At 53.8% G+C, this 23,687-nt stretch overlaps 2 protein-coding genes across 2 annotated transcripts; one reads left to right on the forward strand and one right to left on the reverse strand.

The window, feature by feature from the left end:
- The first annotated feature begins 5,589 nt into the window (after positions 1-5,589).
- On the forward strand, positions 5,590-23,345 carry TNFRSF1A (TNF receptor superfamily member 1A). Its single transcript, XM_075552187.1, has 10 exons — positions 5,590-5,832; positions 16,358-16,517; positions 16,893-17,021; positions 17,243-17,395; positions 17,622-17,700; positions 21,336-21,409; positions 21,500-21,610; positions 21,939-21,967; positions 22,121-22,418; positions 22,507-23,345. The coding sequence occupies exons 1-10, from the start codon at positions 5,794-5,796 to the stop codon at positions 22,806-22,808; spliced, it is 1,374 nt and encodes a 457-aa protein (XP_075408302.1). The 5' UTR covers positions 5,590-5,793; the 3' UTR covers positions 22,809-23,345.
- LOC142450360 (large ribosomal subunit protein eL31-like) lies at positions 18,229-18,670 on the reverse strand. The gene has a single exon (XM_075552188.1). The coding sequence runs from the start codon at positions 18,604-18,606 to the stop codon at positions 18,229-18,231; it is 378 nt and encodes a 125-aa protein (XP_075408303.1). The 5' UTR covers positions 18,607-18,670.
- Positions 23,346-23,687: the final 342 nt, after the last annotated feature.

The raw sequence follows: 23,687 nt of genomic DNA on the forward strand, positions 1-23,687 counted from the left end.
TCACTGTAACAGCCACGTAGAACTAACAGATACTCACTGGTATGGGCTTATTAGGGGAGTTGTGGGTTCCAATTCAGGATCAGCTGTGCTCAGGATATACTTCTTCGACCAAGACAGTCTTCCTTTTCTCAGCCGTGCCTACAGGGAGGACTCTCTCTGGCCCTTGACCCTCAGCCTGACTCCTACCCTGTTCAGATGAGTGTTGTAAAAACGCTCATCACTCTACCAATAAGTACTTGCAGGCACGGCTACTCCGTCAGCCAGTCTCCCACACGAAGACACTCCGTTTTCTCTCTCCACGGGCTGGGAGGCCCACGGCACTGTCTCCTGTGTGTCTCCTGGTTCTGCCACTGCCTCTTCTCTGTGACTGCTTCTCACCGCCTCTGGTGTCCTGGCTCTCTGTGTCCTGGATCCAGGAAGTTCACAGCAGGGGTCTCGGGTCCAAAGGACATGCTCTGTTGCTGGCTCTTCCTTCTTGATGGTAGTGAATGCTCCTTTCTGCTGCCCCTGGGATCATTCATCTCAAGGCCAGTGGGAGAGTAAAAATCGACCATTCCCTACATTAGTATGCACTATACCCCATCTCCATGGTGCCACCCCCATAAGGGTGCCATACAGCCTACTTACATTATTAGCAAGCTATCCAAGCTCCCTTCGTATTTGCACAGTCCCCTGGTGGGAGCCATGAAGACCATGACTAGCAGGGCCATTCTATTGAATCAGTCACGGGGCCAGTTAGAAGCGTGGGGTCATCCCGCTGGTTCTGGAGGGCTGTTTCTCTTTGGGTATTAAGCATCAGTTTTCTGCTCATGATCCGTGTTTGCATGAAAGAGGGGAGGCATTGGAACCATCCTTTGAGGACCCACACATTGTCTGAACCTCTTTCCCAACGTTTGTTGCAGTCATCACGAATCCTCTGCCTCTGTTTCCTGTGTCCGCTCACCGGCCTGCCACGATATTGCACCCTCGGCACCACTTCCCTATCTCCCCATCAGTTTCTCGGTGCTGGCACAGGAGGGGGAGATTGGGGTCAGGTTCCTCTGGAGTCTCTCTCCAACCTGGTGTATCTCGGCCTCATCATCACACAGGGGGGCCAGTCCAGCTTTGATTAAAGAAGACATTGCGGTTCTGGGGGCAGCTGAAAGATGGAAACTGGCTTTCAGACTGCCCTGCTTCCCACGCCGACACTAGCATTCGTCTTGGGTCTTAGAAGTCACTGCTCCTCCTCATCTTTGGGAACCTCCCCTGCCATCTTGGTCTTATTCCCCTGGTTCTTCGAGGAGTCAACAACAGTAGCCTTGGGGGAGGGGAGCAGAGAGGTAGACAGTGTCACCACCAGGAACTGATGTGAAGACTTCTGACTTCCCTTTCCCAAATTCAAGTCAATGCGGGGAAAATGGTGGTGTCACAACACCCCCTTCTGACCCAGGGAACCTTTTACACTTCTCTGCCGCAGCCTCAGCCCTGCCCCACCTCCCCTAGGACCTCTCCTCAGCTCCCTGTCCTTTGCTGGGGTGAACAGCAACTGCTGGATGAAGCTGGATCCCCCGTGGACTGCAAAGAGCTGAGCCGGCCCCGTTCAACAGCCTCATTGTTTCCCTATGGGGCTCAGTCGCTCAGGTGGCTGGTCCCAGTTTACCCAGTCAACCCTTATCCAATCAGCCTGCCATCCAGGTCGCCTTCTGTGACCCACTCTGTACTCCTGTCACATAGAATCCCGTCAGGATGGCAGGATTAGAGCCGGAACCCACATGACCTGGATTCAGAAATAACTCTTTCGATCACTAGCTGCTGCTGTAGGTGAAGTGTGTGTGTGTGTGTGTGTGTGAGAGAGAGAGAGAGAGAGAGAGAGAGAGAGAGAGAGGTCTCTGCTACCCCAAGTTCTTTTCTCTTCATCCCTTTGTTGCCCTTGAGTGCCCTTGTAATCCCCCTACAAGCCCAGTCACTTCAGACCCCCTGGAATCTGTTCCACTGCAGTTCCTCCCTCCCTCCTCCTCCCCATCAATTATTTCTCCACCCCCCCCAACACACACCCAGGGAGCAGGGTCTTACAGTCTGACCTCCTCCAGGAGATGAGTTACTTTGCTTTCTTTTTGTAGGAATACTTTTTTTTTTGTGTGTGTGTGTGTGTGTGTGGGGAGATACTTTTTTTTTTTAGCTTTTTATTGTGAATTGGATGAAGGTTGAGATTAGTTGGCTTTTCATATTTCTAGAACCACCCCACCCCTTACCATCTTTTCTGTTTTTTTTTTTCCCTTCAAGCATTGACACAGAACAGTTTAATACTGAATTTCTCAGAGCTTTAAACGTATTGGGTAAATAAACATCTCTACTAAACAATAAAAGTTCCCTCCATTTGTGTAATGGCCTTGCCGGGTTGCAGAGTATTAAAAATCCTTTGAAATGTTATAAGAGGTCACTGAAGGCATTCATTAGTCATATAAACTATTAATATTGTTACCACTGACCAGAGGGATGCTTACTAGGTAGCCAATACTACTACTACTACCACTACTACACAAGTCACAAGTCACCAGACCCGCTCTGCAAGGGGTACGGGCAGGGGTCTCATTGCCTGGGTGAGGGGTCCAGGGGCTCTGGTCTTCTTCACCTCGGAAACTGGGCACTCTGACTTGAGCACTTTATTCGAACAGCACGCGTTGCTTCTCCGAGCTGTCTGCCTCCGTTCCCATGGCACCGAACCGTGGCTCTCCCTGCGTGTTGGTGGAGCAGCCTAGCTTCCACCCTCCTGTTTCTCCAAGAGAAGGAGGGTGGGTGGAAGGAGGATGGCTCCTTGCAGGGGTGGGGAGCACCAGTGGTAAGCACAGGCTTGTCTGTTTGCTTACTTACCAATCTGCAGCAACACTTCTCACATCTTTTCACCACTTCAAAGACCCTGCTTCTACATCTGCCTGGCATCTGTCTTTCTCCCAACCCTGCTGTAGCTTCCTACAGAATGACAAACCAACCAACCAAACAAAAAGCCCTAATAAAACTCACTGCCATCGAGTCAATACTGGCTCACAGCGGCTCTATAGGACAGGGTAGAACTGTTCCTGTGGGTTTCTGAGACTGGAACTGTTTAAGGGAGTAGAATGTCCCGTCTTTCTCTCATGGAGTGGCCGGTGGTTTCAAACTGCTGGCCTTGTGGGTAGCAGCCTAATGTGTAAGTAACTACTACATCACCATGGATCCTTGAGGATCACAGCCCAATGCGTAAATACTACATCTCCAGAGCCCTTTCACATGTATAGCCCTCACAGGGATGGAGTGCCCGGGCAGCAGGATCAGCATGGGCTGACCTCCGGGAAATGGTGCACTATAGAGTTGCAAGTAAGTACAAGTAAACCTGTGCTTACCTTGCTTATGGGATCATCCACCCCAGGGCAGGGCCTAAGTTCTGTTCGCTTAGGCCCGGGGCTTCCACAGGGGAGACGTGAAAGAGCCAGGGGAAGTGGGCTCTGGGGAAGGCCATAGGGAGAAGCAGCTAGGAGCTCTGGGGCCTCAGTCCTCAATGCTCTTCCCTGGAGCCTACCTTCACCTGTGGAGGGAGGGTCACGCCTATGGTGTCTTGTGGAGGGATTCTTTCTGGAGATGCCCTGCATAAATGGGGCAGAGAGATGCAATGCCCATAGAGTCCGGCTGGGGGCGTCTGACTCAAAGGGGCAGAAAGAAAAGTGAGCATGAATGTATCCATCATAGCCAACAGGCTCCTGGCCTGGGACAGAGAGCCCAGGGCTCTCTGCTGGCTCAGCAGGAACAGGTGTCTCCAGGTCTCCTGCTCCTCACCTGTAACCCAGGGAGAGTGGTCGTAGGTATCTCTCGGTCTCCATTCTGATGGAGGTATCGGAATAGCTAGCAGAAGGCCATTGGGATTATACCTGATGGAGCAGAAAGGAAACAAGATAAAACAGAACTCCAAACCTGTTGCCCCTCCATCATTTTAGACTCGTAGGGACCCATGGGTATTAGGCTGGGGTGACTAGAGGAACAAACCCAGGGGCACTCCTATATGTGCAAGAGAAAGAGCTTTATATCAAGAGGTAATTATATATCAAGAAAACACACCAACTCAGTCCAAACTTAAGTCCCTAAGTCCGATACTCGCCCACAAGTCCCTCTTCAGACTCATGCAGTCACATGCTGTGGGGCAGAATGCAGGAAGATTACAGGTCAGTGGGTGCAACGTTAAGTGGATCCCGGGTCTATGGAAACATCCTGGGGCTCCAGCAACTCATTGGGTGGCCACCGACCAGGGAGGGAGGGAGGGAGAGAGACAGACAGACAGACAGACACTCCAGCCTCCAGAGAGCCATAGATCCCAGTGGCACTTCAAGGGCGGTCATCAGGCCTGACTGACAGGCTAAACATCACCCCTACACCTCTACATCTCTTCAGGTTGATATGAAATTACGTAACTACCACACCTGGAGAAAGACTAGAACTGCCTCCTGGGGTCTCCTGGCTGTCATCTTTATGGAAACAGATTGCCCTGTCCTTTCTTCTGTGATGCCACCGGGTGCGTCCGAGGTGCCAACTTTTAGATGAGCAGGCGAATGCAGACCATTTGTGCTATCCCGAGTCCTAAGGTGGAAAAGGCGACCTGTCTTTTCCAAAGCTTTGTCACGGAGGTGAGGCGGTCTCATTAATCCTTTCAGAAGCGTGCCAGCTCTTGCTACCCCCACTTAATAAATGAGGTTCAGTAGAGGCCCTTGCCTGAGGTCCACCCACTGGCTGCAGCCAGGATCAGCAGAGTCCGTGTGTCCAGGCACCCACAAACCAAACTCACTGCCATCCAGGTGATACCGACTCAAGGTGTTCCTATCAGGCAGGGTAGGTCGGACCTGCTGAATTTTCAGGATTATCCCCCTACCAGAGTAGAAAGCCCACCTTTCTCCCACGGAGCAGCCTGCGGTTTTGAAGAGCTGACCTGGCATCTATCAAGGACACTACCTGTGCTCCTTGACAGACCTCAAGCAGGGCATAACATTAGTGGGAAGGGTTAACTCCCCCAAAAGTGGGAGGGTAAAGAGGCTTTCTGGGGACCGGGAGGCTTATCACAATTATCACGTGGGACGCTTTTTCTGTCCTTTTGTAAAGAATCTGAACAGCAGCCTTATCTCATTTACCAAGTGGGACAGGGCGGGGGTGGGGGTGTCAGAAGGCTCATCTAAGACCACAGGGCTCAAAAGTGACTGATTCCAGACTCATGAAACCGATGTCACTGTACTGTACTGTAAGAAACTGTTGAAATCATGTGTCTTTGGTTGTGTCTACTTTCACCAAAACAGATAAAAAAATACAAAAAGTTCAAATGATAGTGGCTGGAACTCTGGAAGATGACTAAGAGGAAAAAAAAATGGGGTGGGGAGTGAATCTGACTTCAAAGCCTTGGGTCTTTCCGTCGCTGGCCCCTTTGGGAAAGGACCCCAGCTGGGAGTGTCAAGTTGGTGGGTGGGGGCACCAAGTATCTGGAGCTCGGCCAGCTAGCTGTCAGGCTGGGCTACAAAGGGTTAAGAACCTTTGCCGCCCCCTCCCGCCTACTCCCAGGCTCTTCCTGTCCCGCAGCGATTGCAACACCGCCTTCTCCCCTCCCCTCCCCTCCCACCTCCTCTCTCCGGCTCGGAGATCTTCAGACTCGGGCCCAGGACAAGAGCTCCACCCCGAGTCTCCCCCTTCGGGGACACCCTCCCGAAAGCCTGGGCTGCACTCAGGACCCCGCGGACGTCGGGACCCCGCCGCCGCCGCCGCCCTGAGCCCTGATGGGGGAGTGAGCGGCCACCCAGGCCGGACATGGGCCTCCCCACCGTCCCTGGCCTGCCGCTGCCGCTGGTGAGCCCGGGGACCCAGAGGGGAGGGGAGGGGCGGGGGTAGGGGACGGGTGTGGGGGGTGGTGAGGCGCCCCTCTCCGGGAGCCAGATCCCGGCTCCTAACGCGTCCGCGTCCTGAAGTTCAAGTTTCTAGAGGGGGCCGGCGAGGGACTAGCCTGGAGGGGAGGCGGGGGTGGGGTGGGGGCCGTGGAGGAGCGGTTGGAAAGGGGAACATTAATAGGGAACCCCGGCCATTGCTGGCCAAGGTAATTAGGTGTGGCCGCGAGTGTGGGGGCACGGTGGGAGCAGGTGAGAGGCCACAGGTAGGGTATGTTCGGCGCCGGCGCGAAAGGACTTTGGTGGGAGACGCAAGGCCGGTTCTCTCAAATCCCGAAGCTTCTGGATTCGGAACTGCCTCTTGGCCCACGGGTCAGCTGGCTGGCCAGAGAGCGAGTTAGGGGTGGTGGTGGTGGAAGGCTGCCCGTGGCAGTGAAATGGGGAAACAGAGTCTGGAGAGGGAGGGAGTTGTGTCTGTGTCTCTGTGTGTGGGGGTGTGGGTGGGCGTTGGGGGTGAGGGAGGGGCTCCACACTGGAAAGAGGACAACTAAGTGGAGAGCCCCCAGTGCCCTCCCTGGGCCTCCTCCTTGGGACATTCTTGGCTCTGATGGGGTGGCTCAGCTCCCAGGAAGGATGGCCTGGGTTCAACCACCCTCCGCTCTCCACCAAGCAGCCAGGGCCCCTGTCCTCCCAACCCCCTCCCCACAGATTGAAACAAGTTTCTCCTTCAGCCCAATTTGAGGAAGTTGGTAGAAAGTTGTCTTTTGTCACTGGAAAATGTTCCTTTCTCTTCTATCTGCCTTCTTTCAGGGTCTCCTGCATTGTCACTCCTTACCCCCCACTCCTCCTGTCCAAATGCCTGCAGCTCCCTGCCTCCCCCAGACTGCTGGGCACATTATCTCTGGGTCCCTGCCCATCTCTGGCCCACCACTCACTCTCCCACTTCCTTGATGGCTGGCATCTTCTCCCCCTGTTCCTGCTTCCTTTCTCTCTCACCCTCTTTCCCGAGGGCCTTTTGGAAGCTCTCTTTCCCTCCTGTTGCATCTCCATTCCCTGGTTCTCCGCTCTGGTCCCAGGTGTCTAGAGCAGACAGCACCTCTCTATGATGGTCGCAGGATCCTTCTCATCCTCCCTGCCGGCCCAGTAGGTCCCAGTCTCCCCTGTCCCTGCTGCTTTTTCTCTCAGCTGTCCTGCCTCCAGGATCTTTCCCCAGCCTCGGCCCTGTCTCCTTTGTAGGTTCCCTCTGTGGAGACAGCGCTCCCACGTGTGTGTGTGTGTGTGTGTGTGTGAATCCTGGCTCCACCGTGCAATGCTGCGCTCAGATTGAGTTTCTTTGTGAAATGGGCGACTGCTCCCGTGTGTGTGTGTGTGTGTGTGTGTGTGTGTGTGTGTGTGTGTGTGTGTGAGAGAGAGAGAGAGAGAGAGAGAGAATCCTGGCTCCACCGTGTAATGCTGCGCTCAGATTGAGTTTCTTTGTCTGTGAAATGGGCATCCTGGACAGCAGCTCCAGGTGTTGTGTGGAGGGAATAGATCACTACATGCCGTTTTCTCTAAGTGCCTGGGTCACAAAAGTGCCTCATGTGATCTGCTGCAAACCGCTGGTGTGAACACATACACCCAGAGGCACCTCAAGAAGCCCTGATAGCAAAGCGGGGACTGCCTTGGGCTGCTAACCACAAGGCCAGCAGTTTGAAACCCGCTGATCCGAGGGAGAAACGTAAAGGCTTTCAATTCCAGTAAAGATTTACAGTCTCCGAAAACCCACAGGGGGCAGTTCTCTTCTGCCCAATAGGTTTGCTATGAGTCAGAATCCAAGGGCTGCAAAGGGGTTTGGGAGGCTCCTCAGAAGAAAGGCCTGGTGGTCGGAATATGAGGAACCAGCGTTGAAAACCCTCCAGAGCTCAGGTCTCGGATAGCCATGGGGCTGCCAGGAGTTGGAATTGACCTTGATGGCCACTGGTGGCCCTCCCTTGTCGGAGGGACTGTGTGAGATGCTGGGGTTCCAGAGTGAACAGCGTGTCTACCCCTGGGCTGATGTTCCAGAGGAGGCCTGGTGGATAGCTGCCCTGAGTCTGCAGGGAGCTCAAGGAGACACGGGTGTCAAGGAAGGGGATGCTGCCTGGCCCTGTGCTGTCCTGTCCCCAAGACCATCTGTGCATCAGAATGTTGTGGCCCAGAGAGTGTTGGCTGATTTTCCAAAGTAGATCTCCAGGCCTTTCTTCCTAGTCCAGCTCCATTTGGAAGCTCTGTCAAAACCTGTTTAACAGCGGAGCAGCACATAAACCGCCCTAGATGGAGGGGTGGTAGCTGTGTGTGAAGACCATTGGCCTGAAGTCAAACAGTGCTCACGCTGAGATGCATGCATGCAGCAAACACTTGATACACGTCAACTTAAAAACCACCCCCACCCCCACTACTACCACCACCACCCCCAGCCCCCCAATCCCCCACTCCCACCACCCCCACCACTACCACCACCCCCACCACCCCCACTACCACTACCACTACCACCACCACCACCACCACCACCACCACCACCACCACCACCACCACCACCACCATCATCATAGCTTTTATGGAGGAGGCTTCAAAAAGCCAGTGGAAAATGTCACGATCTTTTTGTTTCATTTTTCCATGCGCCTTTTTGAAGCCCCTTCCCGGATTAGCTTTAGTGGTAATTACTCAGTGACTATCTGCGTTTGGAACTTAGTGAGAACAGAAAAAGGAAAGTGCCTAGGGGCTGGGGTAGGAGTGGCTGGAAAGGAGCCCAGCTGGAAGGGGTGGGGGAGGACGGGAGGCGATGGAAAGTTGCATTAGGCGGTCCGTGAGCTATGTAGTTTCTCATCAGTCCTGGTCCACACAGCTCCCAGTGCCTGTGTGTGCTCATGTGCGCGTGCATGTGTGTATGTGTGCTGAATGCATGCACTTGCAACTAAGGGTAGAAGAGGATAACGGGAGAGTGTGAATGCTGGTGGTGCTGTCCAGTAAGCGTTGGTCCGCTAATTGCAAGGTTGGTGGTTCAAACCCACCAGCTGCCTCTTCCTTAACGATTTATAGCCTGGGAAATGCTGAGTCTGAGTCGACTTGGTGGCTGTGGGTTTGGTTACAATGCAACCGGGAGACTGAGTCTTGCTCCCACTGAGCATATAGTTTAGGAGCCAGGACAGCTTAGAGGAAAAAGTGATTTCGGAACAATCGGGAGGAAAATGGCCACGAAAGCATGGAGGTGGATGCCCTGGAGTGCCGAGGGCGGTAGAACCAGGAGATGGTAACCATCTGCGTTATCTTAAACTAGTCCTCAGCTCCCGGAAACCATGAACTTGCCCAGGCTGGCTCAAGTGCCCTTCTGGATGTGTCTCCATGGACCAGGGGCCAACCAACCACTAGTCTCCCACCCATTGGGGAGCTTCTGAGGGCACGAGCTAGGTATAATCTACCTCTGCTTTCCTGGGTGGTGGTGGCAATCCCATGTGACTGTGAAACTGCCCCATGGGGTTTTCTAGGCTGTAATCTTCATGAAGCAGATTTGGGTTCTGAGCAGACAACCCCGTCACTATGACGTTACCAGGGCACATCCCACTGAGACTCAGTGCTGAAAGCCTCCTCTTCCTCCTACTCAGGATTCCAAGCAGCTGACCTGTAGTGAACAGTCCAGCACGCAATCCTGTGTGTCAACCAGAACTCTGACCAGGGCGTATAGATCACCTACATATTTGTTGAGTGAGTTAAGGAACAAGCGAGAAGGGATTGGTCAGAGGGAAAGCCTCATAGCCATGGATCGGGAGCTGACATTTGACATCACTGACAGGCCGGGTGTCTCAGAAGGAGGGAGCCAAGGAGCAGGAGGAAGATTGGTTTGAAGGGAGGAAGGTGGAATGGAGAGATGGGATCTTTGGTTTGGGTGCTGGGGCGACATGGGAGTGGAAGTCTTGAGTGGAGGAACCGTAAGAAAAGAGAAAGGCCACATCTGAGTGAGGGTGGTGGCGACCAAATATGTTGGAATAAGCTCTCAGAAAGTAATAATCATTTATAACTTATCAAGGGTTCACGAAGGTGGGCGGGTGGGGAAAAAGAGAAGCTGATACCCAGGGCGCAAACAGAAACTGTTTAGAAAATGATGATGGCAACATATGTATAAATGTGCTCAATACAATTGATGTATGGTTTGTTACAAGAGCTGTAAGAGCCCTTCCCTCCCCCCATAAAATGATTCAAAATATCGGTAGATGCTCTCAGGTGGAGGAATTCATCCATCAGCTCCCTCATTCGTTTACTCATTCAGAAAAAGTTCTTCAAGGGCCCTGCCTTCTTGGGACTGTGCTCTGACTAAATAAAAGTCAAGTCTGACTGTAAGAGTTGAAACCGAAGAATAAATAAATAGACTAAACAAACACACAAATAGACAGATAGGGGGAAAAAGAACTTACGCAAAGGACCGTGACCCAATGGAAGCGAAGTTTGAGGTCAGGCCATGGAGAGGAAGGTTCCCCCACAGGTGGGGGCGAGTTGAAGGCCCAGTGCAAAGTGCGGGAGGAGCGGTTAGACTGATGGTGGGCAGGCAGCTCCCTCTGTGGGAGGCAGCTTGCAGAGGACTGAGACCGCAGAAGGGGCTGGGGAGAGGACTGCAGCAGGGGAAGGAGGGGGCCGAGAAGAGGCCTCCACTTGGCATGGGTGGCCCCCTGTCAAGAGGTTGGTGGTGTGACATTTGTCTGGGTGAGGGGACTGGTGAGCTCATTTTGGGGGCATATTAAAGGTCAGGGGACTGGCCTGGTGGAAGTGTATCTGACAGGCGAGAGCAGCGGTTCTCAAGCTGGTTTCTGCCTTCGAAGAACTCTCATAGAGGCTCTGGTGATCTCAGCCTAGGACACCCTGTGGGGTGCGACTACAGCTAGCAACAATGAGGCGCTCCGATGTGCTGCATGCACTCATCCAGGGGTCTCAATCCGAGGGGAGCAGAGTCCCACAAAGGATTTCCTGGGAATGTGGTTGTGCGTGTTTATTTGGAAAACTGCCCCATGGAGAGAAATGCAGTGCTATGGCGTGCAGTGGGGAGGCGCTGTTTCCCACCTTCCTCTTTGGAAATTGCTGGTTACCTGGAGCTCAAGCCAGATGATGAATAGTAGATCCATCCGTTCATAGTTCTTTTGCTCCAGCTGTTCTGGAGGCTTGATTCTGGGTGCTGCGAGGAAACCAAGGGCGATAAGACTCTTATCTCTGACCAAGACCACTCATCTCACAGGGTTATGGTCTGTTTGGGGAGATCCTATCTACTTGCCCAAAGAGAACTATTTCATGATAAGTGCCAGAAAGTAGGCGTAGGTAATTCTCGCTACTGTTAGAGTTCACGGGGGTTGGGGCCAGGAACATTGTTGGAACATAGCACAGGAGGGAGGTGGAAACTCACACGTGACTTTGCAGCAGGCACTGCCCTGTGAGGTCCCCAAAATATTGACCTTCAATAAACAAACAATATAATTTAAGGACCAGACTCATGCTTGGAGAGGGGGAACCAAGTAGGTCCATGTGGGGTCAGCATTAGACCTGTGGTCGATCTTAGCTTCTTGGGCCCCACTCTGCAGCCACAGCACAGGAAGCTGCACAGGAAGTTGTGGGGGTGTTACAGGGGTGCTGGGGCCACCTCCTCAACTGCCTCTCCACCAGCCCCTGCCTGTGTCCTGCCCTTTCTCTGTGGTAGGCCATAGGTGCCTGGTCAGGCTGGAGCCTGGGTGCTGAGAGCTTACCTCCCATTTCTATGGTTCTGCTTCAAGATCCCTTCTTCATATAAACCGGAGAACACACGTTGGTGGAGAAGAGCTCTCCACACATGGAATTCAGGACAGATAAGCCCCTCAGGAACAGTAATGGGAGTAGCAATGTCCTGAGGAGGGGGGGATGGTCTGGGAGGGGGAAGGGTAAGAAAGGGGGAACCCATCACAAGATTGGATATATATAGCCCCCCCCCAGGGACGAATAACAGAAATGTGGGTGAAGGGAGACAGCGGACAGTGTAAGATACCGGATAATAAAAACAATCTATAATCGATCAAGGATTCACGAGGTTGGGGAGGGAGGGGATAAAAAGAGGAGCTTATACCAAGGGCTCAAGTAGAAAATGTTTTGGCAGTGATGATGGCAACATATGTACAAATATGCTTGATACAATTGATGTGTGGAATGTTATAAGAGCTGAACTGTAAGAGTCCCCCATAAAATGACTTAAAAAAAAAAGATCCAGTCACCTTAGCAACTCCTAAGGGATGGGTGCTGGCTCTTAGGTCAGGGTGGGCTGGCTGCAGGGCCGCTGTGGGCCCCCCCGAGACCCTTCATGTTGGCTTTTTCCTGGAACTGGTGTTTAGGGTTCCAGAGCGTTCCTTGTGTGGCCAGTGGATTTGGAGGAGGGACTGTGGACTCTCAGAACTGGCCTTATTTCGTCAGACTCCAGGGAGCCCCCTCACCCCAACCTAATGGGCCAGAGCCCCCAGGCTGTGGGAATGTGGTGATCCCAGGGTGGGGGCCAGGGGCTGGTGCAAGAGCCCTGGGAATGAGTTTGTCAGCAAGTGACTTGAACCAGTAGGGGGGACAGAGTGGGCGGGGCCAAGCCCAAAGGAAGGATGCTGTGGACCTCCCAAAGCAGTGGATTGTGACTGGTGGGAGGAAGCCAGGGGTCGAAGGAGACTTCCCTTTGGGATCAAGAGGAGAGGGAGCGATTTCCTGAAATATGGGGGCCAACTGGTACCGGGGGCCGTTGCTTGGCTCTTCTGGGGGCCGAAGGGGAGGGAAATGCGGGGCTCCGGAAGGGGGTAGAGGGAGAGACTTCCATAGAAGGAAGGGGTCTGCTGGGGTCTAGTTTCTGGCTGCTCTTTTCCTTCTTTGTGCTGACTCAGACCTTGAGGAGCTGGGGAAGCACTTAGTTCCTTCTTCCCCCCCCCCCTCTCACCTCCCTCCTTCTGGCCTGAGTCACTGGGGCGGGGCTGCTGGGAAAAGATTTCCCTTTCCCGGATTTGCCTTAACCCTCCAAGTGCTAGAGAGGGAGAGGAACACGTGGCCAGGGCAGTGAAAGTCCAGCCCTCCACCTCCCTTTCCTGGAGGCCCATTCCTCACAGCCAGAGACCCCTGGACAGCACTGCCCAAACTTCTCCCCCCACCTCTGTCTGCCTTTTGACTCAGCTTCCAGCCCTCTGGTGAGATTCGAAATGCCCATGACTTTCCGGGGCCCAGAGGGCTCTTGTCTTTTCAGGAAAGGAACCACACTTTCCAGACTTTCAGGATTGGGAAGTTCTTCCTATAACCACTCTAGACTCTTCCTGGTTACACCCCCCACTGAATGCCCCTCCCCTCTCCACACTAGGGAGATACAGCAGTGTGGGGGCTGACCTCTTAGTCAGGTATGTGCCCCTGCCCAGCCTTCTGAGTGTGGCTTCCCTTGTTTGTGGCTGAGCCTCTGGCTTCCGGGGGGTGGGGTGGGGTGTGGTGTGTGTGTGTGTATGTCTACCAGCAGTGACTCAGGGTACAACTTTCTCCAAAGTTCAAGGCTGCTCAGGCTACACTGCTGCCTGCAGGCTGCCTGGCCACCCTTGCTAGGCTAGACCAGATTCATTCATTGCTCCCCTAACTTTAATATACATAAAGAACTTCCTCCTCTCTTCACACACACGAGGTGGCTCTTACTGTAGGAAAAATCAAACCAAACAAAAAACTAAGTCGGGCTGGGGTGGTCGGAAGCCGGTTAGAGATCAAAGGGTACAGTCTGCGTTGGACGTTGGACGTTGGACGTAGACACTGACTTCTGGTTTTGCTTTCCTGGTATTTGAAGCCAGAGCAGGTCAAAGGACTGAGTTGCTACGGGCTTGAGGATGTGAAACGTGCCTTCTAGAATGCCTTGCTGTGCGAAGGACTGCAGGCCTCCCTGGAGGCACTTGCTCAGCTCTAGCTGCACCTGACCTAGATTCCTTTACCCACTCCTGTCCCCACCTGAGCTTTGGGACCCGCTGTCTCAGTCACCTGCTGCTGCTGCTGCTGTGACAGAGCTACCACACAGGGAGTGGCTTTGAAGAGCAGGCATTTGTTGCGTCTGGTTCCGAAGGCGGTTGTCGGATACTGCTGGATGGCTCCAGCTCCCGGCCACCTGACGGATACCTGAACAGAGTGGTGGCCGGGCCAGCGCTGGCTTCCTGCCTGCTGCTAGGTTTCAGCTCCTCATTGCGGTTTCTGTGCCGGTCCATCGTATCGCGAGCATCCCTCAGTGCCTCGGACCCTCTGCTTTCCCAAGCATGAGGTCACGTCCCCGGGATTGGTCTTTTCTGATCACATGTCCAGAGCGATTAGGATGAAGTCTCACGTCCTTACTGCTCAGGACCATTCTGGCGGTCCTTGCTCCAGGGCCGATTTGTTGGTTCTTCTGCCATCCGTAGACGCTAGAGGTTGGAGTTCAGTGTATGACCCGACCTTCTTTGTCTGTTTCAGCTTCTAGGAAGCTGGCAGTCCTTGGAGTTCGTGAGTTTTTAGGTTCATCTGCCTCCTTTGCTGTCAGATAGCATCTGTCTTCCCCTATTTTTGCCTACCTATCTCCGTCTATGCAGTTCTTTGTACAACAAATAATCAACTAGGCGTAGGAGCCACCCGACATTGGTGCAATGTCAATGCATTAGATTAGATTGCATCCAGGAGGGCTTGGATCCCAACACCTATTTTGGGGGGACACAATTCAATCGGTAACATCTACCTCCTTCATCCTTGGCCCCTGAACTTTCCCTTTTGTTCTCATCCCCTGCCCCGAGTGTCTTTGCCGTTTGTGTAAACTTAGCAGTGGGAGGGATTGAGTGGGGAGTGGAGAGTTGTGAGGGTAAGATCCTAAGTCAGTGGTTCTCAACCTTCCTCATGCCGTGACCCTTTCATACAGTTCCTTATGTGGTGGTGACCCCCAACCATAACATTATTTTCGTTGCTATTTCATAACTGTAATTCTGCTACTGTTATGCATCGTCATGTAAATATCTGCTATGCAGGATGTATTTTCAATGTTACAAATTGAACATAATTAAAGCAGAGTGATTAATCACAAAAACAATATGGCACTAAATATTGTGAAATATTGTGGACGTATCTGCATGTGGGCGGACCCACCTGGAGACGCGTAGAGGAGCGGTGTCTTGGTTCCTAAGACCATTGGAAATATGTGTTTTCTGATGATCTTAGGCAACTGCTGTGAAAGGGTCATTCAACCCCCAAAGGGGTGGTGACCCACAGGTTGAGAACCACTGTCCTAAGTGAAGTTTCAATACAAATTCATAAAGAGACTCGCCTTCTCTGCCCACTCATGGGGAATGGTGATGCCCCCAGGAAGATCACTCACCTCCACCCTATTCGGATTGAAAGCAACGATAACTTTTTACTGATACAGCACAATGCAGGCAGGTACACAGATTCTAACTGTCCACCTCAGTGAATCTTCACCAGGTGAATATTTAGAACCCAACACCGAGGTAGGGAAGCAGCCCTGGGCTTTGGAGCTACTTGTTGGTAGAAAGGGCTAATGATGGCGGCGACCTGCCGCTCCCTAATCCAAAATTGTTTATTTTCTTGGAACATCTGCTTGGTGTCAGCATTGTTAGCTTCTGGGATGGGGCTTGGGGTGTCTCAGAATAAGGGTGAAATAGAGCCCATGTCTGGAGCCTACTAGCCTTGAATTGGCAGAACAGAGCCGATCACCCAGACAACAATTGGTCTCTATTCACCTGGAGAACAGAGGAAGGAGGAACAGAGGGGAGAAGCGGCGGCAGTGGAACATGTGGCTAATGGCCCCCACCAACAACTGCCTGTTGGGCGGTGTGCAAGGTGCCCGGCTACGACTACTGAACATTTTGATCAAAATGCTTTATCAAAAGGAGGAAGACACAGAAGAAAATCTTCAGGTTTTCATGGAATCCAGAGTTTCTAGATCCATAGAGGCTGGATGACTCCCTCACACAATTACCCTGAGATCATCTTTGCATCTTGAACCAAAAATATCCCCGCCATCTTCACAGTACCAAACAAGAGCTTAGTGTAACCAGGACGGAACATCTGCCCTGGATGTGGTGGGACTCTTTCCAGATCTATCTCTGGGAGCAAGTTGACGGGGGCAACACAAAAGGTTAGATAGGACACTTAGGGGGTCAAGTGAACTTATGTTAATGGGAAGGAGCAACTCAGAAGGAGAGCCAGATGATTGGACAACGAAAAAGAATATAATCAATATCCCAGAATTGTTCATGCTAAAACTCTTGAACTGGTGTGTGTATCTATCCTCAACAACAAGAAGAACGAGAGAATCATTAAGCACTGGACTGCATGGCATGCCAGCGGCCTAGGTTTAGACCATTGCCGGTGAGCACGAGTGGCCTGGGAAGAGAGAGTTCCTGGCCCAGGAGGCCTGGAGCAGGGAGGATGCGCCCTTGCCGTGTCTAAGACTGCCTCCACCTCTCCTGATGTCTGATCTGATTCTTCTGCAGGTGCTACTTGGCCTTGCTCTGTTGGTGGGCATATATCCCTTGGAGGTGATTGGACTGGTCCCCCAGGTGGGGGAACGAGAGAAGAGAGATGATCTGTGTCCCCAGGGGAAATACAGCCACCCTGAAAACAGTTCCATTTGCTGTACCAAGTGCCACAAAGGTAGGAGGACGTGGCACCATGGATGCCGTCAGTCGTGGGCCCTGCTTCCTTGACTTTCCCCCAAATCCCACGGCCTGGAGTCGGTCCTGACTCGGAGCCACCCTGGAGGACAGAGAGCTGCATTTTCTCGGGAGCAGACGCTCCAGCAGCTTGCGGGTTAGAACGGTCCACCCCTCACCCACTCAGCCCACAGAGCATTTTCCAGATAGTCTGATGCCCAGGCTCCTCCCGCCCAGCCCTTCAGGTTGTCCCTTCCCTGGGCTGGGCTTTGTGCCCTCCCAGAGCCTTGAGGGAATTGGCCCTGGCCAGACTCCCTCGCCCGGGGCTTCTGCTTGGAGCGCTCAGCTGCACACTGACCCTGACACCCCATCCCAGGGACCTATCTGTACAATCACTGCCCCAGCCCGGGGCGGGACACGGACTGCAGGGAGTGTGAGCGTGGCACCTTCACGGCCCTGGAGAACTTCGAAAGGAGCTGCCAGAGCTGCAGCATATGTCGGAAAGGTGTGTCCTGGGGTGGGCGCGGGCTCTACGGGAGGCGGACACTGGTGGGCGTGAGTGTGCCCGTGCAAGTGCGAACAGTGGTGCTGCTGCTGGGGGGTGGGGGGAGTGTGCGTGTGTGCCGTCCAGCAGCCTGGGGATGGCGGCGGAGGGGTTTGGGGAATACAAAGAGAATCGCCATGGCCCGGTACCCACAGCCCTTGCCCTCTCACTTCCTGCCCCAGAAATGGGCCAGGTGGAGCTCTCTCCTTGCACCGTGACAGAGAACACCAAGTGCGGCTGCAGGAAGAACCAGTACCGGGACCATCATGCGGGCAACAACATATTCCGGTGCTTGAACTGCAGCCTCTGCCTCAACGGCACCACCGCTGTCCCCTGTGAGTGTGGCTCCCTGTGTCCAGGCCCCGGCGGCTCTCTCTGCACCCTCTCCCCGTGAGCAGCATGTCCTGTCCGCCTTTTGGCTAAGTTCGGAGCACTGTTCCACTTTGGCCCTCCTTCCCGCTTCTTCCTGCCCTCTGCGGGGAGGGGGGGGGAGTGGGAGGGGCTGGAGGTGGGCGTGGGGGGTGTCACTCTCCTTCAGCGGCACTCTTCTTCTCCCCACAGGCCAGGAGGACCAGGACACCTTGTGTCATTGCCATGCAGGCTTCTTCCTAAAGGGAAAGGAGTGTACCCCCTGTGCTAAGTGAGTACCCTGCCTGCTGGGTGACCTTGGGGGGGGGGCAGGGGAGTCATCCGCAGGGGCCAGAGACAGAAACCCTCCAGCGCATTCTGGAGACTGATGAAGTGGGAGGCACTTTGTGCCAAGACAGCCCTCCAGGCCCAGCTTGTCCCCCACCTCTTCCGAAGTCTTTGGTGACAGAAGTTCCCGGCACTGAGACTGGGTGGATTGGGTTATTCAGCTGATGATGCCTCTTGGCTTCACTGGCAGATTTATGGTAGGTGTGTGGTGCCTCTTCCATCCAGTGGCCCTCTGAGAATCGATGCACTGTAGTCCCTCCCACTGGACCATCTCACGTCCTCCTCCGGCCCGCCGAGGCAGCTCCTGTGTGCTCGCTGGATCCAGGTGCCCAGGCTGTGCTCATCCTGCTGAGACGTGTAACCAACACTCACTACAGCCCCATGTGACGGAGTAGACCTGCCTCTTGGGCTTTTTCTGGCTGTGGTTTGTTGTTGTTGTTTCAGTTTGGAACCTTTATTAGATCATCATCCACTAGTTGTCATCCACATTGACTGTCTGGAGGGGTCTGAAAGTGGTGATGGGCACGTAGGTAACCAGTGGGTAGAGCTTGTTTGCGGACTCTGCATCCTCATTACAGTTCCTAAACAACCGCACACGGATGCGGTACGGGACGTTCCTGATTCCTTTGGCCCAGACAGCTTTGCTGAGCCTGGTGCTGATTCGTCCTTCTGGTGCCCCCCTCTCCTTCATGGAAAACTTCCGCATCTCCTCGAGCGCCCGAGGGGCACGCTTCTTGAAGCCCACATCCTGGATGCGCTTGTGAATGTGGATGGTGTCCTCTCTGGGCATGAGCTCGTTGATGGCCCAACGGCCCTTGCTCTTCTCACCGCCCTTCTCTTCGGGAGCCATACTGCCGGGACCGGGCTGGAAAGGCAGAGCGCAAGGAATTCCTGGCAGTGATATTTACAGGAGCAGATGGATTTCCAGGTCTTTCTCCCGTGGGACAGTGGAGAGGTCCAGAATGTCAGCTTTCCGTTAGCAGTCGCGTAGGTAATCATCAGATGTCAGGACTCACTCTGATGCCTGTTCTCTTACCTGGCCCTCTCCACAGCCTCCACCAGAGGCAGGTCTGGTTGAACACATGCAGAAATGGAGTCTCAGGATCCTAGAGCCGTGTGTACCCCAGCACTTTATACTCATTCCCAATCCCAGGCTCCTCTAGTACAGGATGCTGTCTCCTCAGGTGGTCGTCTGAGCAGCTTTTCATGGAAGTGACGTCAGGTCTCCCAGCAAGCTTCATCCTCCCTGTCAGCAACCCCCCCCCCCCACTGAAAGAAGCTCGAGGTCTGATACATACGGACGGGCTGACTGTGGCCAAGCCACGTGTACGTTCATTCCACAGAAACACTTCCCTGCAAAAGCCAACTTCGTCCACATGCTTTTCTCCCTCTTCCCCCAAGGACTTTCACAGACCCAGTTTACAGGGACGTTCTTATTGACAAGGATGCTCTCGCTAGAACACTCTGGTGTTCTAAAAATGGTACGAGTTCTAAAGCTTTTAAGGAGGTGATCTGTGCCTACCATGTATATGCAAATTGCACCCTCCCACTCCCCCCCCCCCCCCTCTGTTCTGGATGCCTTTCGGAAGGACCTCTCAATGTGGGACAGAGAAGCTCTGCGACCTCTGGAGTTTAAAGGGCATGGGTTCAGACCCCAGCTTAGGTGTGTAGTGACAATGTGACTGACCTTGAGTAAGCCCCCCTGTCACTTCTTGAACAAGCCTTTGTACCCATTCCGTGTGGTTCTCACCACGATGCTGGGAAGTGAGTGTGAATTGGCTCTTCTTGCTTTCAGACTCCTGAGGAGCCCCGCCTCCTGGGCGTCCTCTTCCTGCACCCTCCCCTGCTCTCAGCGGCAGGGGAAGAAGTGCTTGTTCCAGGGTGTTCTCTGGCTGCATTTATTATGATCAGGTGCTGTGCGGGGGTGGGGGCTCTGATTCCCAGCAGTCCTGTGTACCACAGACTAGAGCCCCGCTGGCCCTGCGCCATCCTCACGGTCACTGCTGTGTTGGAGGTCATGGTGGCAGCCACGATGTCGCTTCATCGAATGGAGGGTCTTCCTCTCTATTGATCTTTTTCTGACCCTCTACCACTGGAGCCCTGGGGGCACAGCGGTTACCAACGTGGTGGGCTGAGATCCGAAAGCTCAGCAGTCTGAAAACACCAGCTGCTCTGCGGGAGAAAGGCGAGGTTCTACTCCCATCAAGAGTTACGGTCTCGTATGGACTATGATAAGAGCTGTACGAGCCCCCAATAAAATGACAGCAAAGAAAGGATGACTTTAACTTCACAGAAAACTATAAAGACGGAATTCACATGAAAAACATCTTAAGTGTGGAAAAAAAAAAGGGGGGAGTGATAGTCTCGGAAACTCACTGGGGCAGTTCTGCCCTGTCCTGCGGGGCTGCTGAGTTGGCCTCGGCCGAATGGCAGGGAGTTTGGGGTGAGAATGTTGCCTTTACCAAGCATGCCATCTTTGTCTAGGTCTCTCCAAAGTACCGGAGAGGTTGGCAGCTAATGGCCGTGTGTATTTTAGAAACGTTCACAGCTGACCCCTCTTCTTAAAATCACAGCGTGGGCTTGCTAGTGTTGTCCTGAGCGAAAGGCCTGGAGCCTCTTTTGTCAGAGGGGTTTCATGCTGTAAAACAAGGACGAAAGGTTACACTAACAGCTGCCATCTTTGGGGCATTGACTCAATAGCAGTCGGTGTTTGGTCCTGTGTCTTGGGGGTCCCTGGGTGCTGTACATGGCTCATGTGCTGCGTGGAGGGTTGAGTCGACCCCGTGGCGCCTCAGAAAACCTGCGGGTCCACTGGAGAACCAGCCACTGAAAACAGGAGCACAGTTCTGTGCCGACGCACACAGGGTCGTCTGAAGCCTGAAGTGGGGTGAAGACATCTGGCTTCTGATTTTTCTACGTAGAGCGCCTGTATCTCATTTAGCCAGTCGCTGGAAACCACCCCGTGCTCCTAGGGAGAAAGACGAGGTTTGCAGCTCCTGTAAAGAGAGTTGCAGAAAACCTCAGGGGGGTTACCCTCGGCTGGCTATGAACTGGAATGGGCTCGATGGCAGGGAGTTTTTGTGCGCCCCTAACGATTTAGTCTCAGAAGCCACATAGGGTCACTTAGAGTTGGAATCAGCTCAATGGCTGTAAGTTTCTAGGTGCCAGCCTACTGCTTCCTCAATGCTGAAAAGTACGCTCCTTCCTAGCTTATTCATGAAAGAAAACGAGGCTTAGCTGTTAAAAATGACTTGTCTGGAGACACTTGGCATTGCTTGACAACAAATGAGGGGGCTTGAAAACATTTGTGGGGAAATCCCACCATCTTCTAATCCCACTTAGAAGGTAACTGCCCTCCACTCTTGTTTCTACACGGTTTCCCCCAGATTGATCCCTTCCGGTTCTAAAATCCATTGATTCTACGGTGAGATCTGGTCATCCCTCTGTCTGGACACCCAGAGAGATCATCAAATTCCACTTTCTCACGAGACCGTTAAAAATGTTTGTAAAGCAAAGAATCCCCAACCGTTCCCCTGCGTTGCTCCCATGGTAACTCTCTGTTGTCCTCCGCCCCTTTAGCTGTAAGAATCACATGGAGTGCAGGAAGCTGTGCTTGCCCTCAGTGGACTCTGTGACGGGCTCTCCTGATGCAGGTGAGGATAGTAGTCCAGACTCACCTGACCTCCCTGAATCCTTGACCTTGGCTCAGCTCCCTGCTGACTGCTGGGCCACTTTGCCTCCAGGCACCGCCGTGCTCTTGCCCCTGGTCATCTTCTTTGGTCTCTGCCTTCTGCTTGTCTTCATTGGGGTGATGTGCCGCTACCAACGGTGGAAGCCAAAGCTCTACTCCATTGGTGAGTGGGGCTTTGGGGAGAGAAAAGGGTGCTGGTGGGGGGCACGGGAGGGGCTTCCCGAACCGAGTGGGAAGCTAAATGAGGCTAGCAGCAGCTAGCTGTCACGGAGCCCTGGCAGGAAGTGGTGGTCCCCGATGGCTGGTGAGGTCATGGTATACCAGTGGTTCTCTTGTCCCTTGGGGCACAAAGGCCCTGAAGCGGGTCACCGCAAATCCCCAAACCCAGCCCCAGGAGGAGATTAGAAGGGGAGGGCAGCGGGCGATATCGGGGAAGTGAAGGCCATGTCGTGATGTCTTTTTTTTTGTTTTTTTTTCCCCCCATCTTGCAGTTTGTGGCAAACAGACACATGAGAAAGAGGTGAGATGAAATCTCTATCTGGAACTTACCTGAAATACCCATCACCTACCTTCAACCCAGTGTAACCCTCATTTGCTTTAGGCTCGTCATGCCTCCAGAGGGCTGGGCTGTGCGTCCTGGCCCCCACTAACTCAGGTGTCTTTTCCCTTTCAGGGGGAGCTGGAACATGTTCTTGGAAAGCCCATTACCCACGGCTTCGGCCTCAGCCTCAGCCCGGGCTTTAGTCCCACCCCCGCCTTCAGCCCCACCCCCGCCTTCAGCCCCACCCCCGGCACCGCCTTCTCCAGTGAGTGGTCCAATTTGAGAAATGTACCCCCTCCCAGAGAGGTGATTGCACTCCACCAGGAGGCTGGCCCCATCCTCACTGCTGCCCCTGCTTCCACCATGACCCCCACCAAGGTCCCCGACCCTTCCCAGAAGGCTGAGGACAGCTCCCAGGACCTGTTTCCAGGTGAGTGCCCAGTGGGACCGGAGCGCATGCGCAAAGGAGGGGAGGTTTCCAGCTGGCTGGAGGCTCATCACCCGGGGTCCCCTCGCAGGTGACCCGGCCACACTATATGTTGTGGTGGACTCTGTGCCGCCCACACGCTGGAAGGAGTTCATGAGGCGCCTGGGGCTGAGTGAGCATGACATTGAGCGGCTGGAGCTGCAGAACGGGCGCTACGTGCGCGAGGCGTCCTACAGCATGCTGGAGGCCTGGCGGCAGCAGACCCCACGGCGTGAGGCCACGCTGGAGCTGCTGGGCCGCGTGCTCTGCGACATGGACTTGCGTGGCTGCCTGGAGAAGATTGAGGATGCGCTGGGTGGCGCTGCTATTCTTGGGCCCCACCTGCCTCGGTGAGGCCACGCCCCTCACTGTCCTTGGGACCACGTCTGTCCCGTGAGGCCACGCCCCCCACCTGGGGACAGTTGTTTCTGGCCCGTTGGCCCCGGAGGAACGACTGGGGGGGATGATACTCTAGGCCCTCTTTTATTCTGCAAAGGGGAAGCCATGAGTCGTATTTTACAGATGCCCCTCCATCCGTGTGTATATATTTTTTCTCAGTGGTGTGTGTGAGGTGTGCGTGCTTGTGTGTGTGTGTGTGTGTGTGTGTGTGTGAGGGGGAGACTGAGAGTGAGAGTGTGTGCTGTGGGTGCCCAAAGGAGTGGCTGCAGGCATAAAGAGGCACTGCAGGGCTGCTCCGGGCGCCCATTTCACAGTAGTCGGAGCATTTTGTATCAGTTTTGTTACACTAATTGAGTCTTAGCACCCTTGTCCCAGTCTGGATACGCACAGAGGAAGCTGAACCATCCCAAAGCACAACAATTGGGCTTCTAGCCAGCAAGGTGGACTTCTGTAAATACACTAAAATTCTGAATTAAAACTGTTCTTGGGGGACGTGGTCTCTGTGGTTGCTGTGGGATCGTGGGAGGTGGATGGGAAAAGGCCCGCGCTATGGGGCCTGCCAAACGAACGCTGGGAAGGCAACGATGAAGCTCTTTGCCATCAGTCAGAGGCTCCGCAGGCGAGAAGACCCACTGATCTGTTGCCATCAAGATACACCCGGGGGGTGGTTCTACTCCGTCCTGTAGGGTCGCACTGAGTCAGCGACTCCGCCATTTGTCACGCCGCTGTCAGGGAGCAGACAGTGTTTGTGACTTTCCCTGCCCCTGTCCCACGCCCTCATTTAGTGACAGGCTGCCATTTTTAACGTACAACTTTATGTGGGACTCGGGTGTT

This window comes from Tenrec ecaudatus, chromosome 6 (genome assembly GCF_050624435.1).
Source record: "Tenrec ecaudatus isolate mTenEca1 chromosome 6, mTenEca1.hap1, whole genome shotgun sequence".
Taxonomy (NCBI): domain Eukaryota; kingdom Metazoa; phylum Chordata; class Mammalia; order Afrosoricida; family Tenrecidae; genus Tenrec; species Tenrec ecaudatus.